The sequence below is a fragment of the Pseudonaja textilis genome, chromosome Z (genome assembly GCF_049901715.1).
Source record: "Pseudonaja textilis isolate UNSWEBS1 chromosome Z, rPseTex1.2, whole genome shotgun sequence".
Taxonomy (NCBI): Eukaryota; Metazoa; Chordata; class Lepidosauria; order Squamata; family Elapidae; genus Pseudonaja; species Pseudonaja textilis.
In genome coordinates, this window is record NC_142008.1 from 59893679 (window position 1) to 59914643 (window position 20965).

Consider the following 20965-nt stretch of genomic DNA (forward strand, 5'->3'; position numbering starts at 1 on the left):
CCTGGGTAGGATGGGCAGATTCTACCAGAAGATCTTTTCAAAGATAATAAGGATCCAAACCATAATAAGCTTTATTGGCAATACCTTGAACTGGGCATTGAAGCAAGTAGTTAGCAGCACAGCCTCTGCAATATTAGTGAAATCCTGCTAAATTAGTCAGCAAGTGGTCTGTTGATTACTTGCTAGTTGCAAATTCTGAATTGACTTCAAGGGCAACCCCTTGGAGGCATAATGAATTGCAATAATTTAGCTGAGTTGACAAGTGTGTCAGTTAACATCTTCACTGCTTCCTGGTCCAAGAAGTGGGGAAATTGCTGTATTTAATGAAGCTGACAAAGGCTCCTCTGACCATGGCTTCCAGCTATTTCTCTAAGAGGAACTGTGAGTTAGGAAAAAGCTGAGAGTATTCATCACCCCTTATATGTCAAGTGCTATAATGGAATTATAGTTTCTGCACCAGCAATAACCCTGTTTTGTTAGGATTCAACAATCTGCTTAAGCTTGTCCAGTCCCTCAGAGTGTTCAGATTCCAGTCTGACATCTCGCTATCTGTCTCTTCCTCTCTTTCATACAGAAACAAACACACACAGTTCCACCTGAGCCTAGCAGATAAAATGAGCAGTGTCAACAGACTGATAATCTAAACCAAAATTAATGAAGAATCCTGTCTCATGAGTGCCATATAGGGTGCTAAACAAATGAGAAATGGGAATCAAGCCTGAGGTACACCATACTAAAGTGCCCCATGGCTTGATCTATTCTTCATAAACAATACTGACTGGAACTGCCCACTCAAGAAATGAGAGGAATGACTGTAAAGCATGGTCTTAAATCTCCAAACCTTGCAGGTAGCGCATAACAATAATTATCTTTTAAAGAATACCAATAAAATATCTAGCAGGATCAGTTAGAGCATACTATTTACCTCCAAGTCCTATCACACATCAATAAGACTGTTTTAATCTTTATTTTTGTAATATAGCAAGAAATATTGCAGGTTTTTTTTGATATTCTCAAAAGCTTAATTGAAAACTGCCTTCCCATTTTCTCTTTATTTCTGTGATGCACCATGTCATAATGTAAGAGAGTACATTTAAATCAAAGAATGCTATCACATTAATTATATTGAAATTTCTGACTGGCAATTTTATTTTTGCCATAACACTTAAAATTAGCTTGAATTTCAATCTTGATTTAATATGGCATATCAGCTTAGAAGTTAAATATACCTGTCTGGGATACTGTAAGTAGTGTGTGGAGAAGAAGTAAAAGCGGGTGTTGGGGTAGGGCTATTATTCACAAATGCAGGTGTATCAGGCCATGGTGAACACTAGAATAAAGAAAAATATTAAACAGCACTTTAACCATTATCATGAATTTACAGGAATTTAGCTTTTGTATTAACTTTTACAAGTTTCAATCCTCATTTTATTAAATAATATCATCCCTTATTTTTGTGCAGGCATTTGTAAGACCTTTGGTTAGTATTGTCTTTATTCTTTAGGTTATACACAGACTTGTTCTCTCATGATATTCCATTTGGCAAAAAAAAAATGTCAAAGCTCTATATTTAAATTCTGTACAAAGTACTCTGAATTAGTGATGGTATCTATGGAAAAAGTAATGAGAAAGCACAATTGTAGTTTTACAGGAAATAATCTTAAGCATTCTGACTATCAATTCACTATCTGAATTTTAAAAAAATTCTCAGATGTCATTTCATCTTTTAACCCTATATGATTAAAATGTAACTGGAGACTTGGGTAGAATAAATTACTAATTATTTTAAATGCAAGTGGATTCTCTAGAAAAGCACCAAGAAACTAAATATATGTGCATTAGTTATAAAATTCTTATAATCTTTAACGAGAAGACAATAATATATTATGCAATGTAATACTGTGAATCTTTGAAACTCATCTAAACCACACAGATTAATAGGTAACTGTCTGTAACTCTTTAGAGCAACTGCCTCTCCAGGATCCTGAAGCTGCCAAACATAGCTCGGGTAGAATTTTGGGAAAAGACATACATTTAGGAAGTTGCTGGCGTGCACTTCAGAGCAATTTGCTGCAACCTATGACTTGATGATAAGCAGTTTTTACCTGAGATGGGAAAAATGGAAATTATGCACCACTTTACAAAGTGAATTGATGGATTATATGTTAGTGGTAGATATGATGTAGATGTGTAGAGAATCATGCAAAACATGTAACTAATCTTGCAGTATCAGTGCAGTATTATATTAGGAACCAATTACACTGCAACTTCTCCCAGTCATTACTATTCTTCTCACATATTTTCTCAGGAGAGATTAACTCACTTAGACCTTTTTTAGATTCCAAATCTTATAAACCATTAACAAAGGGAATTGGAGTTTATACATCTGGAGCGTCCTGGTTTCCTTTTGCTGAATTAAATAAATAGCAAATCATTTTCAGCAGAAAATTTTGAAGGACCAGTGGACTGTATCCTACTGCTATGACTACTAAATAAACAATACACTCTTTTTGTCATCTTGTCATCTCTCTATATTTAAAACCTTCTTGCTCCTCAGCAATGAAAAATGATGACTAAATAAAACAAATACATTACTGATAGAGTATTGACAGCTTTGTTCATTTCTGATGAGCAAGAAGCAGGGGTGGGATTCAAATTTCTTATCAACCAGTTCTGTGGGCGTGGCCTAATTTGTGGGTGTGACTTGGTGGTCGTGTGATGGGGGCATGGCTTGCTGACTGGGCATGGCTTGGTGGTCATGTGATTGGCTGGGTGTGGATAGGTGGTCATATGACTGGGGTGGGCATGTCTAGGTGGCCATGTGACTGGCAAACCAAATATAAGCGGTCCTTGCTTAATGGCCAGCTGCTTAGCAAGTATTCTAATTTACGACTGATCTCCCCAGAGCTACTTGTATGCACACACACACACACACACACACAAACATACAAACACACACACACACACACTTATGACCAGTTACAACATCCCTTTACTTACAGTAAAAAAATGACAATAAAAGTTATTTTATCCTATCTTCCTTCTTTCCTTCCCAACCCCATTCCTCCCCACACCCTATTTTGTGTTGGCTTCCCAGCCAAATACTTGCCAGGTCTGATTCTGTTTAGTTTTCTAAAATCAGTCTACTGAAATAAATACCAAACTGAACTGCCCGATAATTTACCTATCATCACTATCTTGCACCTAATTTCAATGTAAACACCCAATCTGCAACAATATTACTAAATTTTGCTAGACATCTGTTGCATGTCCTTTTCTTTTCCTTGATAATCTAGTCTTTGCTGGGAAAAACAGTCTGGAATCACTGGCAAGAGCAGCTTAGCGCAGAGAAAAGTCGTGCATCTCCCCATATTCCTTTCTCTGCGAGCAGCCTCTTCACCTCCTCCTCATTTATAAAGCACATTAAGTTTAAAGGTGCTGTGAGAGGCTGCTCACTGAGATAGGAATATGGGGAGAAATGAGACTTTTCTTCATGCCAAGAGGGCCATTCTCTCTCTCGCCTCCACTCTTGGCACAGAGAAAAGTCGGTGGGAACAGCAGTTGAGGCGGTCGATCACCCATCACACTCCCCATACCTGCGGGGGGTGGGGGATGCAGCAGCAGCGAGGCAGCAATGGCGATGGCAGCAAAGAAGGCAATGGCGATTCTGGCAGCGTTGGGGCTTCTGGGACTAGCTCCCCACCACCATCCATGCAGCCACACACGTGGTGCATGGGGCTTCCAGGCTTGCTCCCCACAGCTACTGTCAGCTGTCCTGGACTTGATCAAGGAGCGCCTTGCTGACATGAGCCTCTCCACATGTTCCTACTCTCTTGCTGGGAGAGTAAGAGAGTTTCCCGGGACAGCAAAAGCTTGCAAGTCCCCGTCCCATTAGAAATGGCTCCCGAGCAGCAGAGAGAAGCAGGTTCAACCTGGCTGTTTCTCTGCTGCCCAGGAGCCGTTCCAATGGGAGGGGACTTGCAAGCTTTTCACTGTCCTGGGAAACTCTCTTACTCTCCCAGTTGGAGCAACAGGTGAGAGAAGCAGCTGCTGACCTGGCCGGAGCCTATACGAGCCTCTCCATGTGTTCCCCAGTGGAAGGCAAGTGGTGGGGGAAAGGTGACTGGCGCTAGCAGCAAAAGGCAAGTGGGGGGAAGGCAACCGGCACCGGCAAAAAGCAAATGGCAGCAGTGGCAAAAGGCAAGTGGAGGGGAAAGGCAAGTGGTATGGGGCGGAAGGTGACCGGTGGTGGCAGATCCTCACTCACCCAGGGAGATCAATTCAGGCAGAGCCACAGCAGAAGGCAGGCAACAATGGCTGGCCTGGTGGGCATGCAAAAGCAGGCTGCAGGCAGCAAATAAAGACTGACTGGGCAGGGAGCAAAAAAGTAGGTGGAGAGGGGCGGGGCCAGCCAGAAGCTCGATTTACCAGTTCTCCAAACTACAGAGAATCATAACAACCAGTTCAGTACTGGTAGAATCCCACCCCTGGCAAGGAGGAGTTATGTATTTCAGACAACATAAATATATATTTCAGTTATAACATTCAACATATTTGTGGGCAATTACATTTCTTACAAAGGCACTGTTCATTTTTTGATATACTTTTTAAAGTTGTATTGGTTTAATATAAAATTAGGACTGAGAGTTATGAAAAAGTATCATTAAATCCAGTTTGAAATGTTGAGCTTATATTTTATATTTATTATACTGTTAAAGGGCAATTGCAGTAAATTATATAACATTTTAATTTATAGTATATTATATGTAGATTATTGCAGGTAAGTAGATATTAATAATAGGGTTGCCATTAAATAAACTTCTCAATACTATACATTGGAGGAAAAACCATTAATCTTTAGTTGACATTTATTATCCTTATCTTTAACACTATACATTTAAAAACTAAAGTTAATGGAAATATTTAAATACATTAATAGCATTTAGGCCTTTTATTATTTCCAACTATCAGAGTATTGGAAAGAAACAATATGAATGGGAATATGACAACTCTCCAAATGCTGAACAGAACCGAACCAAATCCAGTGTGGGAACAGAAGCTGGTAAAATAAAAATGAATTCAAAAACTGGTTGGACTTGATGAGAAGTTTCAGAAAAAGAAATCCTAGAAGAAATTTCCCATATATCCCCGTGGAAGAGGCAGATGGTATAGTTTAGAATATTGCCAACTCCTTGATTCTAAATTTTCTTCCACCCAGGTCACATGACCTGCAGTGTTGCTATTATTAAGGGATTGAAAAGAATTCCAGAAGCCATGCTCTGCATGCTTTCCCTAGCTTGTTGAACAGTTACATTTGGAAGAACACATCTGATTAGGCAAAGCTTTGCAAATTGCTCATTACTTCTCAGATGGGCTTTTAGTGTTGGCTATCTTAGGCAAGGCAGATTTGCAATTCCTTGTACTTAATGAAGCAGTATAAATTATCTGACTACAACAATACTCGTTTCAGAAAGCATCCATGCTAAAGCTATAGGAAAAGAAGGAATACATTAAGAACATGGGAAATTGTAATCTCTTTATAAATACAAAGCCTGCGGGATTCAAAAAAAGAACTTTTGTTTTGTTTTGTTGTCTGTACATGGATTTTGATTTTACTATTGCAAAAGCTAGCACTTGTTCTAGTCGGCATATTGACAAGACAGAATCAGTAAAGACCATCTCAAGGATATACCAATCCCCGGCTACATCTTTCTATTAAAATCATCAATCAAATTCCTTTATGTCAAATGAGCAAGGCAGCTAAATAAAAATCATGTGCCCTTTGTAAAACCTGACTCTTCTCTGGAGTGTATTGGAGGGAATTTACTGATTTCCTCATAAATAGTAGCTAGGAATTCTTGGCTATATTCGATTAAGAAAGTTGCTCTTAATCACAAAACATATCATAATCCATGGAGAGAATACTTTGGCAGAGCCTCCATCGAACAAAAGTGTTCAATTTATTAAGATCCATTAAGATCACTGAAAAACCATACTCATGAAATTTCAATTCAAGCTAGGTAATAGGACATTTATCAACATTCAGAAGGTGAAAATAGTCAAGCTAGGTAATAGGACTTATTTATCAACATTCAGAAGGTGAAAATAGTCACCTTGATCTCCTTCAAGAAATAGTAGAATTAAAAATTTTTTTTTTTTAAAGATAAGATTCTGGAATGGTTTTTACTGTAGCACAATATTGATAAGGAATTGCAGTTGGCATCATAAAAAGATAACAGGAGCACTCTAGCATTAGCCTCTTTAAGGATGGACAGGACTGACATGCTATAGGAATATGTATATGGGCCCAGTAGAGAGTATTCGTATATACATATATCTAGTCCTAGTTTTACTAAAGATAGCAAGCATAATAAAAAGACCAGCTATTCAGGCAGACTGATTCTTAAAAGCAGCCTCCATTCTAACTCTTAGACAATCCCCTTTATTATAAATAGAAGAGGATTATATTGCCACTGTTCAATAAATTATGTGAAAAAATGTACATATTTGCACATTAAGCATACATACAAACAGAATTTTTATATAGTTCTTACATTTTAAAAAATCAAGAAATAGAAAGCATATAATCAAAAAGGCAAGAGGATCTGCAACCATTTTGATGAAATAGTTCACAAAACATGCAAGCCAAAATAAGGAAATATACATCTCAACTAACTGATTACTGCTATATCTGATTTCATTAATTACATATGAGGAATTGGCTTTCAAGAACAGTTTGTTATTTAACATAGCCATTTCATGTGTAAACCACAGTTCTTGATTTTTATCAGTGTTACAGGCCTGCTAACATTTTAATTAGGTGTTAGATTTAGGAAACATTTCTCACTAAGAAATATGTATGAAATAATTTGCAGTAAGCAAAAGTGAATAAAATTAAACCAGCCCAGGAAAAATCTTTGTTTTCGATCATGGATGATAGAAATTGGTCCTATATCTAACACTGCACAAGATAACTTGCACAATGAAAAGTAAGCAGAAGTCCCTTACACTGCCTCGCTTTGCCAGAGAATCACCGTAGTCTGCTGGCAAAGTCCGCTTGCTGGACTTTTTCTGCTCATGTTCAACTGCATCTTCAATTATAGGCTCAAGCCTTATCTGGACAAACATCAAAGATGTGGATCAATTTCTTTTCATTATACAGTGAGGAAAAACTTTAAAGCCTTTTAAAAACATCTGCAATCTTTAGAAAGCTATAGAAAACTCACTGGTGTTTAAATAAAAAGAAATACAAAAGCCCAGTGAGGCTCTGCCCATGATTCCATTAACTTTTAAATACAATTGTAGGTCCAAACTGACAAGGAAAAAACAAATTGTAATACAATATTTTTAGCACTGGGTTTTAAGATACATACGTGAGATAGCCATGAGTAAAAATAAATGCTTTAACAGAGTATCTATTTTCTTGATCCTAAATCTTATAGGTCTTCTGTTTCATTGTGATCTACAACTGCCAAACAAACTTTGCCTTTATATAAATTTTATTTAAGCCCCTCCCCTTTGAAACCTAACTTACTGCTTAAAGTAGGCCAGGTATACTTTGCATTACTTCTCTTAACAAATAAAACATTTCATTATTTTTACCTCAGTGAGAATTGTAGTATCATATGAAGGCTGGTATTTTTCCTTTTCATGAGCAGTTCGCTTCTCCATCTTTTCTCTATCTGTTTTTTGTTTTCTGTCTGCTCCTTTTGGCTAAAACCAAAATTATACAGGGAGGGGGGGAGAGAAGGAAGGAAGGAAGGAAGGAAGGAAGGAAGGAAGGAAGGAAGGAAGGAAGGAAGGAAGGAAGGAAGGAAGGAAAAAAATAATACAAGAATAAATTCCATATTGCTATTTCCTATGCCACTCCAAAAATATATATTTAACTTTCTTACTTTAAACACTTTGATTTGACAGCTGGCTGAATGCAGATGATCAGTATATTCTCCATTTTCTGTTTGTTTAAAAGTGTCAACCTGTATTCTAAATGGAACTCCTTTCTCACCTCCATGTTTCCGAGGTGTAAATTCTGTGCTAATACAATGTACCTAAAAAAATATATCAAAGCAAACCAAAGTATCATGCAAAGATACATTCTGTTTCTTTGTTTTTAACAGACATTTTAGATTTATACAGTACATTGTTGTATTAAATTAGAAACTGTTGCCACAGGGAGATAAATCATTGAATCATATATTTCAAACAATTAGTATTTTAAGAAAATACAATATACATTATTAGATCAAAAATAAAACTATTACAGATATTACCCAGGCTAAAAAATGGAACTCAAGATTCAGAAGCTTTAAACTTTTGAATGCCAAATGACAAGGACAAACAGGAGAAAAACATATTTTTATCATAATGTATTGCTTGAATGTTTCTCTACCTGGATTTGAGATCCCTAGAGTTCTACCAGGTAAGGAAACTTAAACATATTGGACCAGCAGGAAGTACAGGATATGTGTAAAACTGTAAAAAAAAGTCCATCATAATAAAGGCAGATTTTTTACTATGTGTGGAGGATGTTTAGTGCATGCCTGTTGACATTAAAATCACTTCAAATCAACACCCCCACTTCAAAAAAATCAGGGCAAGTATTTTGATTCTAATAATACTGATATTACATTATTGTTCATATCTACTATGGCCATCAGAAATAAAAAAAGAAAAAAGAAAACCCTAGATCTCAATGCAAAAATATTACGCACTATTTTAAGAATTACCCTTCTGTGAACCTGACAATTTCAAATAATAATTTCAAACCTGAATAAAGGCAGATGTGTGTTTTCCAGGATCCCACAAAAACTCAACTGCATTGAGTTGGCTTGGATTTGTTTTTATATCAATTACTCCAACAGACATAGGAATATCTATAAAATGAAGAAAAATATTGAAAAATCAATATTTTAAAACAATAAAAATAATAAATGTTATTTAAATACATAAATCTTTTTTTAAGTGTTATTCTTTGGTCTTCCAGTGAGTCTGTTAATTTTTGTAACAGATTTTGTAACAGATTTTATGCGCCAACTCAGAAAGCTCAAACTGCCCAAGGAGCTGCTGATACAGTTCTACAGAGGAATTATTGAGTCTGTCATCTATACCTTTATAACTGTCTACTTTGGTTCTGCAACCCAACAGGACAGACACAGACTTCAGATGATAATTAGGACTGCAAAAAAACCAATTACTACCCACCTGCCTTCAATCGAGGACCTGTATACTGCACAAGTCAAAACGAGGGCTGTGAAAATATTTACAGACCCCTCACATCCCGGACATAAACTGTTTCAACTCCTTCCCTCAAAACGATGCTATAGAGCACTGCACACTAGAACAACTAGACACAAGAACAGTTTTTTCCCATAAGCCATCACTCTGCTAAACGAATAATTCCCTCAACACTGTTCAACTATTTACAAAGTCTACTATTACTGTTAATCTTCTCATCACTCCTTATCACCCATCCCTTTCCACTTGTGACTGTAGGACTGTAACTTTGTTGCTTGTATCGTTACGATTTATATTGACTGTTTCCTAGTATGATTTGATTGCTGATTGTACCCTATGACTATCATCAAGTGTTGTACGTTATGATTCTTGATTCTTAACAAATGTATCTTTTCTTTATGTATACTAAGAGTATTTACACCAAGACAAATTCCTTGTGTGTCCAATCACACTTGGCCAATAAAGTATTCTATTCTATTCTATTCTATTCTATTCTATTCTATTCTATTCTATTCTATTCTATTCTATTCTATTCTATTCTATTCTAAATAACTCACAAAACAGAACTATAACTTACATAATTCAGTGTACAATATATTATTTAAATCAGGTATTTAAATATTATTTCACAGTAACTCAGTTCTCAGTTTATTTTTATGAATATATTAACAATTCATGATTTTACCTAAATCAAGTAATCGGTCTCCAGGGCGATTCCACTTCCAGCCTTCTAGTTGCTGATGCTCAGTGTACTGTAATCTTCTGTCATGGAATACTACTCTTATGATACTCTAATATAAAAGAAAAAATATCAACTCTCCCAGTAAAAATAGAATATGTTTTTAACCTGGAGATATAAATTTCTTTCAGATATAAAGATACAAATTCCTTTCAGATGATATCCAGAATAACAGACTGTGTTAATCACAAGTATAGAATCATTTCTAATAGAGAAAAATAACCAAGAGAATATCCACTTATGTGGACCAAATGAATACATTATCTTATAGTTCAATTAAAATAAGTTCATAGGCCTTAAGACCTATGTAGTAAGGTCTGTAGTAATTATTTTTACTACACTCTAACCCTAATTTACATGTTTCAGTTACATCATAAGAATTAGAAGTCACCTCAATTTGCCAAGAGGCAAAGGACCTGTTTTTTATACAACAAAGCAATGAACAGCTGCAATGACCAGATTTAAATGCTCAGGCATTCATAATTTAATTTATGAATCAATATTACTTTCTTTTCCCTAACCTGGTGCCCTTAATATAGATAGGAAAACTTTGAGTCAGCTGGAATTCTTGAAAGAGTAGTCCCAACCCACCTGGAGATCACCGTATCAGGGAAGATCACAACTGACCGCAGACTAAATGTTACTTGGTTACTGTATAATAACCACATTTATATCAGGTAATTCAGAAAACAAAGAATAAAACAAAACTTGTACTTCAGGAAGAAATTGCAATTTTCTAACCAGAATTTGGGAGTTCAGCTTAAGATGGAAAACTAAATAAAGGTTTTAAATAAATAAAAACATTTTTCTATTGGGATTTATGAATAATCAATCAGAAAAAATTCATAAGTTATTAATTTTGTATGTTGTAAGAACAAGATTATTTTATGCACAATGTTTGAAAAATACTGAAATATCCACAATGGAGGAATGGAGTATGAAGATGGCAGAATGTGCACAAATGGCAAAATTGACCTGTTTGATCAGAGATAGAAGAATACCTTTATAAAAATATAAAAAGTGTTTCCAAAGACTAGAAATCTTTTATAGAGTTTTTGCTGAAAATAGGGAAAAATGAAATAATTTCTGAAACTTCTGATTAAAAGGGACAGAGAGAATATGAATATGGTATAAAGGGAATTATGTGACGTAATTTTAGAGAGGGAGAAAGGATAATAAGCTGGTTTATAACTGCTATAAAAATATTCAGCTGCTTCGGGGAGAAGGCGGAGCTACGTCGCTGCGATACAGCTGCAATCTTGGGGCTCTGAGATTGCAGCTGATATCTTCGCCCCTGGTCGGTCCTAATGGACCTAAACCGTCCCGTAGAGACGGTGATAGTAAGGGGCACGTTCTGCTGATCCCAGGGACATCGCAAAGCCCCTGGCTGATCCAGAAGAAGCCCTTTTACCATCGGCGGAGAGGCAGCCTTTAAGCTGCTGAAGCTGTGACAGCTCCGGAAGGAAGAGGCTGAAAGAGAGTGCATCGGCTGGTGAGAATTTTTTTTTTTCCTCGGGGACTCAAGGACACTCTAAAATGAGAAGAATCCTGTAAGACTTTGGACAAAAACTGATGAAACTGATTTAGCGGCGATTTCTTAAAGAGAATGTCAAATTGAGGCTTGGCTTTTTACTTTTACTTTTGCTTTCATTGAACTTCCATTGTGATCTAGTAACTGTAACTAGACTGGTTTTTCCTTTTATTTTTCTTTCTTTTTCCCCCCTTTTGACTGTTAATAATTTTTTTTTAGAATAGAGGCTCCCTTTAGTATTTTTTTTTTCTTAAATACATATATACACATGTATATTTCCCTTTTTTTATTAGGCTTTTTTGGGAAGGAAGGGGGAGTGGATTAAAGAAACCTTGTAACACTGCCAACTAGAGGCTTGAAGATACTTCATTGGAAGTTGAAAGAGCTGTGAAGGAATCCTTTCTCAAGGACACTGGAACTTGATTAGATAGAGGGAAGAACACCGGAGAATGTTTTAAAGGTGTTCTTTGGAACTTCTATTATTAATTGAGTACTTGAAGTTTGGCTTTGGAATTTGTGGAGAAGCCATGAGAGCCTTGGATAACTAAATAAGATGCAGTGTGCTTTCTTTCTTATTTTTCTTTAGCTGTTTCATCCCTCCTCTTCAATCCCACAGTATTTTGTAATATTTGTATATCTATTTTCTTTTTCTTTTGTTTGACTTTATTTTTAATTTTAAAACTTACTTTTTTTTTTAAAGGGAAAGCCTCAGAATAGTTTTCCTTTTTCTTTTTGCTTATTGGGATTTTTGCCTTTTCTATTTTCTATTTTCATTTCTTATTTATTTTTATGGTTATTTTCTTTTATTTTTTGAGACCCTATAATTGGACTAAGGTGTGAAGAACCTGAAGAATTCTTTCTTTTTCCTTTTCTTTTTTTTGATCATTGCTTTTTAATATTATTGGGTCTTACTCTCTTTTTCTTTTTTACTATTCTTAATTTTTATTTTTGAATCATAATTGACCATTTTACAATAGGATTAAGGTTTAGAAGAACCTGAAGAATCTCCTCCTTTTTCTTTTTAATCTTCTTTTTCTCCTTCTCTTTTTAATCCTGGATTCTTTATTTTTTTACTGGCTTTTTAAAAAAAAATGTTTTTCTTCTTCCTAATTGGATTATAATTGGCTACCCTATTAATTGGATTAAAGGAGCTTAAAGATCCTGAGTTATTCAAATGAGTAAGAAAACTTTACCTTCTGGCAGTTCAACTTCTGCTCCTGCTTCTCCATCAACTGGAGGACGACTATCAATAATGGCGAAGCAAGATAAAGTACAAACGGATCTAGTGACGATTATACAAGGAATACAAGAACTCAAAACAAGTATTGATCAAAGAACAGAGAGTATTGAACAAAGAATTGCAAAGACTGATGAAAAAATTGAAAACTTCCAACAAATGATGGCGAGACAGGAGGAGAGACTCCAAAAAATTGAGGAGAAAGATAAACAAAGAGATGAGACAATTGGAAATATTGTTAACAAATTAACAACGGTGCAACAAGATATAACTGGGATGTTGAAGTGGGAGATGGATAGGTCAGAATTCTATCTCAGATTTCAAAATATTGAGGAAGAAAAAGGACAAGATTTGGCGGCTGTAATGATAGAAATTCTGGCTGGAGCTTTGGAGATAACAGAGGAAAAGATGATGGACGGAGTAGATGAGATATATCGTGTTTTCACAAGATATGCGATGAGGAATAAGCTACCAAGGGAGATCCATGTCAGATTTACTAAAAAGACTATTAAAACACAAATATTACAAGTCGCAAGAGATAAGGGGTTGAAATATAAAGGTAAAGAGATTATGGTTTAAAACAAGTGCCCAGGAAAGTGAGAGAGATGAGAAGAGAATATCGATTTTTGACCAAAAAATTATTGGAAAAAGACGTGAATTATAGATGGTTGATCCCAGAAGGATTAATGTTTATATGGCAAGAACAGAGACACAGAATCGACTCAATTGAGAAAGCAGAAATATTCCACAACAAATTTTTTGGAAGAAGAGAAATAGAGACAGAAAAAGAGTCCATTGCAATTGAGCCTCAAGAAGACCAGATGAGACCGGGGAAAGAAGAAGGTGCGGTAGGTGGACAAATGGAGACCAAAGAACATCGTGAAGTAAGATCTACAAGAACTGTTAGACCTAAATATAAAACATAACCATGGAGGAAAAAAAATTGATTTCTATGAATATAAATGGATTGAACTCAGCTATTAAAAGAAGAAAAATCTTTCATAAATTGGAGAAGTTAAAATTTGATATAATTTGCCTACAAGAAGTACATATTAAAAAACAACATCAACGATTACTGGTAAGACCAAAACTGGGAAAATTTTTTACTTCCTTGACTAACTGTAAGAAAAGAGGAGTGGTCTTGTACATTAAAGAAACTATTGCAGCAAAATTGGTTTATACTGATGAAGATGGAAGAGTATTAATGGTTGAAATAGTGGATAACAATATAAAAATATTACTTGTTGCAATTTATGCTCCGAACGATAAACAAGAAGAATTTTATAAAAAGTTACATATGAAATCAATTGGACGGGACCATGTCAATATAATTATGATGGGAGATTTTAATGGAATTGTAGATAATAAATTGGACTATACAGCGACAGCATTAAAACAAAATAGAAAGACTCTCCCTAAATCCTTTTTTAAAATGGTAGATGAATTAAATTTAAAAGATATATGGAGAGAAAGAAATGGTAAAACGCAGCAATATACTTTTTATTCAAATAGACATTTATCATGGTCCAGAATAGATATGATTTGGACCTCATCAGAACTAATATCTAACATTCAAGAAATAAATATAGAAACGGGTATAAGGGCAGACCATAACCCTATGACAATTAAATGGAAAGGACAAAGAAGAAGATCTAGATGGACATTAAATAACGCTATCTTAAAGGAAAAAGACTTTACACAATGGATGGACAAAGAATTGGCTTTTTTTTCATTGAAAATAAAAAAGAAGATACTTCAATGCAGAATGTTTGGGATACAATGAAGGCATATGCGAGAGGATTAATAATGGATTATACAAAGAAAAAGAATATTAGGAAGAGGCAAACTATTAAAGCTTTAGAAGATGATTATAAAAAACTGGAAAAAGAATTGCAGAATATGCCACAGAAAAAGATATTAAATTCAAAATGGATATAATTAAACATAAGATGGGTCAGGCAGAGAAAGAGGAATTGGCACAAAAAATTAGAAGTGCTAAACAGAACTATTTTGAAGATGCAAATAAACCAGGTAGATGGCTAGCATACAAATTGAGAAAGGAGAAAGAATCTAGGAAAATAGTACAGTTAATAGACGATCAAGGCCAAATGTGTTATGGTAATAAGGAGAAAAAGATAATTATCCAAGACTTTTATGGACAATTATATAAACAGGAGGATTTTGATGAGGAAAGAATTAAGCTTCATCTACAAAATGCTAACCTACCCAAGATATCTGAAGAGACTGAAAAAATGTTAGAAAGTACCATAACAATGATGGAACTAACGGAAGCATTTAATAGGCAGAATAATGGAAAAGCACCAGGCCCAGATTGGCTCCCGGCAGAATTTTATAAAACATTACAAGAATCGTTGAGCACCCCATTGTTAGAAGTTATGAATGAAGCCATGTTAAATAAGAAAATACCCAAAACATGGTCAGAAGCTTATATCGCACTTATTCCAAAAGAAGGGGCCGATCCATCACAAATTAAGAACTATAGACCTATTTCTTTACTGAATGCAGATTACAAAATCTTTGCTTCCATCTTGGCAGAAAGGCTCAAAAGATACCTAAATAACTTTATTCATCCTGACCAGAATGGATTCCTGCCAAGGAGACAAATTAGGGATAATATGAGGGTAATTTTGGACACTTTGGAATATTACGACGCACACCCTGAAAAACAAATGGCTTTGGTATTTTTAGATGCCCAAAAAGCATTTGATAATGTGAATTGGAGATTCATGTTTTTGTTATTGGAACAGATGGGCTTTGCTAGAAAATTTATTCAAGCAATAGAAGCCATATATGACAAACAAACGGCAAAAGTGATGATAGAGGGAGATTTTACAGATTCTATTAATATAAGAAAAAGCACAAGACAAGGTTGCCCATTATCACCTTTGTTATTTGTATTGACTTTGGAAGTGCTGAATAGAAACATTAGAGAGGATCCAAATATAAAAGGAATGAAAATTAAGAAGGAGGAATTTAAATTGCAAGCCTTTGCGGATGATTTGGTTTTTATTTTGGAAGATCCTCTAGGAACAGCTTTAAAGCTACTGGAAAAGATAGAGATTTATGGTGAGATGGCCGGCTTGAAAATAAACAAAGATAAAACAAAGATCTTGACAAAGAATATGTTATTAAAACAAAGAGATGAACTGGCAGATCTATTGAAAATTCAAGTTACGAATAAGGTTAAATATCTGGGGATATATTTGACGTCAAGATGTACTACATTGAAAGAGAATAACTATATTAAACTTAAACAACAGATAGCATCTGATTTGAAAAAAATGGGAAAATCTACAATTGTCATTGATAGGTAGAATCTCAACAATCAAGATGAATATTTTACCCAGAATTTTATATTTATTCCAAACCATACCAATCAGGCTTGGTAAAGATTACTTTGAAGAATTAAATAAAATTGTGTTGAAGTTTATATGGCAAGGTAAGAAAGCCAGAATAAAATTAAAACTTCTACAAGATGCTAGAATTAGAGGAGGTTTTGGCCTTCCGAATTGGGAGTTGTATTACCAAGCTGCAAATTTAATGTGGGTTAAAGATTGGATAACATTATGAAAGACTAGATTGTTGACACTAGAGGGCATGATTTATTACTGGGATGGCATGCTTTTCTGTGGTATAAGGAACTAAATCGCAGGGCTATTTTAGAAGGCATTATATAAGGGAGTCTTTATGGTTGAATTGGGAGAAAATTAAGAGAAAATGTTATTTGAAAATCCCAGTCTGGTTATCAACTATTGAAGCTTTTTCTTATCCTATAATATATGAGAAGGAACAAACAGTTAGATATGGGGAAATATTGGATGAAAAGAGTGAACTTAAAACAATGCAAAAACTAGAAGAACAAGGCATAAAGATGAATTGGTTTTCATATGCGCAAATACACTCAAGGTATCTTATAGATTCTAAAGCGGAGGGATTTTATGATAAATTGACTGATCTAGACAGGATCTTGACAGGTACTGATGAAAAAATGATTAAAAAATTATACACTTATTTGTTGGAAATTTTATTAGAGGAGGAACAAGTTAAAGAAAGCGATGATTGTTTGGGGAAGAATTTTGGATATGGGATTGATTTGGAGAAATGGGAAAAATTGTGGTCTCAAAATTATAAAATGACAATGTCAACAGCTTATAAAGAAAACTTGTATAAGATGTTTTACAGGTGGCATTTTCCCCGACAAGAATTGCAAGAATGTTTAAGAACAAATCTGAAAAATGTTGGAAATGTCATCAGATACCTGGCTCATACTACCATATGTGGTGGACTTGTGAGGACGCTAGAAAATATTGGACTAAAATTCGCATATGGTTGGAAAAAATGACAAAGACACATATAGACTTGAAATCAGAGATTTTTTATTGGGAATCTTACCTGATATATATAATAAAAATTTGAAGTATTTGATTGTAAATATATTAACAGCGGCTAGGATTGTATTTGCTAAGAACTGGAAGAGTGAGAAAACTCCATCAGAAGAAGAAACTATTAAGAAAATATTGGATTGTGCTGAAATGAGTAAATTGACATTTGAAATCAGAGAACAAGAAGATAAACAATTTTATGAAGTTTGGGATCTTTTTTATCAATGGTTAGATAATAAAACATAATGATAGAATATTCAGATTTAGCATAAAAAAATTTTTTTTTTCTTGATATTATCTTTATAAAACATTATTAAGGTAGATTTGGTATGATCTTATGATTCATTGCGAAATAAATTAAGTAAACTATAGTTATCTCGTTAAAATATGAATTAACAAAATTATAGATAAATGATTTTTTTTAGTGATGATATTAGGTTATACAATTATTGATTGATAATATGAGCTATTATGTAATATAATTATACTAGTGACTAGGAAATGGATGCACAAAAAAAAGTGGTAAACCAATCGATGCACTGTATGTAAATTCATGAAGAAGGATATTTTTATGTTTTTTGTTTTTATGTTTTTTGTGGTATGTTTATGTTTATCTTGTTATGTATGCTTATGTTTATCTTGTTATTAAAAAATAAAAAAAAATTTATAAAAAAAAATATTCAGCTGCTTCTTTATCGTTTCTTCTTTATTTGTACTGTTTCTCACACTTTTTATTTTTTTATAATTCGTTTTTACATGTTTTTACACATGTTCTTGTTCTTTTATTAATATAAATATCTTCAATGGAAGTTATATTTAAAAAAGAAAAGAACTCCAATTTTACAAACCGATACAAACTGGTAAACATTACTAGACTCCACACTTAGTATTATCTTACATACTAAACCATTGTAACTATAGACATTTACAATAGTTCTGGATTTTTTTATAATTACCATTCCATATATCACCTATATCTCAAAAAGAAAATAAGCTTTGAATATAATTTTAACAAATAAATTCTTCAAAGTACAACAATTAACAAAAAGAGCTATGTAATCACGTGCTTGCAGCTGCTTTCAATGTTATTTTCCCCTCCTGATAAAGTTATCTGGAAGAAATACTGGAAAAGGAACATTCTTTTCCCAAACCTGTCCCTGCAGTTCAGAGTATATCAGAAGCTTCCTCCATACTCCCATTGTGGCATTTTAACACCCAGAGCAAGAAAATGTTACTGTAGAGAAAATAAGAGAATTTCAAAGAAACAAGAGTCAAAGCTGAAGTACTAACATACCTTTACTAATTTCCCACTGATCTCAGGCACATCTCCCATTTTTCGATTATCTAACAACCGAATTTCATAGGACTGACCTTCCAAACAGAAAAAGAAAGAGATATACGTGCATGTATACTTAGTATTTCTATACAAACTTTTAGACTTTCTCTTTAAAAACAATTTACATTTGTTAATTATAACAAAAACATGACATACTATTTGCTTTTTTCTTTACAAAGCAGAACAGGAATGAAACATACATTGTGTAAAAACTAGTTCTGGTTCCCCTCTCAAATTCTCAGAATCTTTTTTCAAGTGGAAAGAAAGAAGAGAGACTGTGATGATAGGTTAGTACTGACAATAAGAGATCCACTAAATAAATGCTAGTTCTAAGTAAAACACAGAAAGAGATGTTTACAATGAAACATTTAACAATGTCACATCTTTTGCAAGACTTAGTCATTCACTTCAGAAACTGTTTCCAGCTCTGACTCTACCTATCAATATAAATAGCCTTTTTATTTTTGCTAGGAACAACCTAGATAAATGCTATATTTGAGATTCACACATATTCTGAAATCTGGATAATCTAGATATGCAAACTATAAACAGCCATTTGTTTCTAAATATGAAACATTGAAACTGCAAGAAAGCAAAATATTGTGGTCATCATCACAGTCACCAGAATGCACTTTTAAACTGGTTTCTTATATTAGGAGATTTACACTTGGTCATGATTAGTACATATAGCAACATTAAGTTAATTGTCACCAATGTCTTTCCAAGTATTATTGAATTTGGCTTCAATCCACTCTTTCCATCTTTTTAGAAAACACTGTGGACTACATATGCTATATTTATGTTACAAAATACAGAATTAGCAATAATCTTAAAACAGAAAATATGAATTAAAATATGACATTAAGGTGACTCTCAATGAATGTTATATTATTTAAATATATATGCATAGATTTTATTAATTTAAGTAATAGTAAAGCAAATAAAACAACTTTGAATTAATCAGGAAAACTACACTTCTACTGGTTATTTATTTTGTACTATAATAGCAATAGCACTTAGACTTACATACCACTTGATAGTGCTTTACAGCCCTCTCTAAGCAGAGTCAGCATATTGCCCCAAACAATCTGGGTTCTCATATGATATACATAACATTTTTTAAAATATATTTTTCTGCTTAGATCACTTTAAAGAGAAAAATTTAAATTAAGTCTGCTAATCTTATTGCATCCTTCTGGTTTCTAGAAAAACTGGCCCTTAACGAAGCATGGGTTTAACAACGTTTGCTTAATGACCAAACATTTGTTTAATTGTTGCAAAAAATGGCAGTAAAATCAGACTGGACCCATGGGTGATCAAAATTATGACCAATATGAGTTACAATTGTAATGGACAGGCTCTGTTACGGTAATAACTAAAGGACTACCTGCATATATATTGTAATATATAATGTATCAGTGGTGATATTCTACCTGTTTGGCCTGGTTCTGGCGAGCCGGTAGCAGCAATGAGCAGTGGAGACCAAACCGGTTCTTTCCACCGCTCTGCTGTTGGGCCCATCCCCCTGCCCGGGCTCCCATACTCACCTTTATCCACTGAATTTGAAGCACAGCTGCTTTGTGCGGCACAGAATAGTGCCACACGGCAGTTGCTGAAGCAACCAGGATCATGCAGGCTTGCAGGAAGTGAGTTAGAACGCCTCTGTGTCTGTGCAAATGCCACCGCGTCTGCGCAAAGTACGCGTTTGGTGCGCGCATGCACACAAGATGTGTGCACGCGTGCAAAGCACGCCTACCAAGCCACACCCACCGAACTGATGGCAAAAATATTTGAATCCCACCACTGTAATTTATGTATGTGTCTGTGTGTTTGTGCTATGTATCCCCTTCCCCTTCACAAAAAAAGACAAATGCTTACCTTGATTTAAATAAGTAAGTGTTTCATCATGCAGTTTGATTGCTGGGGATGTTGCAGCAGACATAACATATTGAAATGGAGGATGATTTGTGTCATTATCAGAGGCAAGGCTAGAGTCTTCTTGTTTAAAAATGGGAAGTGCCAGTACGTCACTAGGATGGGGAAAAAACATATAACCCAGTTATTTCTCCCTCCCTTTATAAAATATAAATATTTTGGGAAATTCGATATATATGAAATTGTACTTTTCTGATCATACCTAAGGGTCATTCCATGTTAAGAAATCTGATTTCAGAAAAGTGCCCCACTCGATCATCACGGATTTCAATGAAATTTTGTGTAAACATGCCCACACATCCCCAATGAACATTGGTAAAGTGTTACGTTTGCCGATGCAATACTTGCAGAGTGTCAGATCCTTTATCAGCCTCCGGGGGGTGGGGGAGGCTGATAAAGAAATCCTTTCTTGATGTAACCTGAATATATTTAATCATATATCAAATTTGTATAACCCACACATGATACGATGGAAGGAGAAAAGCCAGATGGCCAGAACTATCACCTCTGAGAGCCACAACCAGGAGATGAGAAGGTCATAAAAATTCCA

The 20965-nt window shown here is 34.6% G+C and overlaps 1 protein-coding gene across 5 annotated transcripts in view; it reads right to left on the reverse strand.

Annotated features, from left to right (window-relative positions):
• Positions 1-20965, reverse strand: part of UBP1 (upstream binding protein 1) — a 108870-nt gene that overhangs the window by 18117 nt on the left and 69788 nt on the right. For 3 of the 5 annotated variants that reach the window (XR_015740467.1, XM_087918493.1, XM_026718698.2), the window contains exons 2-9: positions 20359-20510; positions 18439-18515; positions 9920-10025; positions 8767-8873; positions 7896-8048; positions 7603-7713; positions 7009-7116; positions 1230-1330 (exon numbers count right to left, since the gene is read on the reverse strand). Coding sequence is in view for 4 of the 5 variants with exons in the window: in XM_087918493.1 (XP_087774619.1) it covers positions 1230-1330; positions 7009-7116; positions 7603-7713; positions 7896-8048; positions 8767-8873; positions 9920-10025; positions 18439-18515; positions 20359-20510 (915 nt within the window). In the remaining variant the exon portion in view is untranslated. The remainder of the gene's footprint in view (positions 1-1229; positions 1331-7008; positions 7117-7602; positions 7714-7895; positions 8049-8766; positions 8874-9919; positions 10026-18438; positions 18516-20358; positions 20511-20965) is intronic. The other 2 variants (XM_026718699.2, XM_087918492.1) reach the window with 1 other exon arrangement.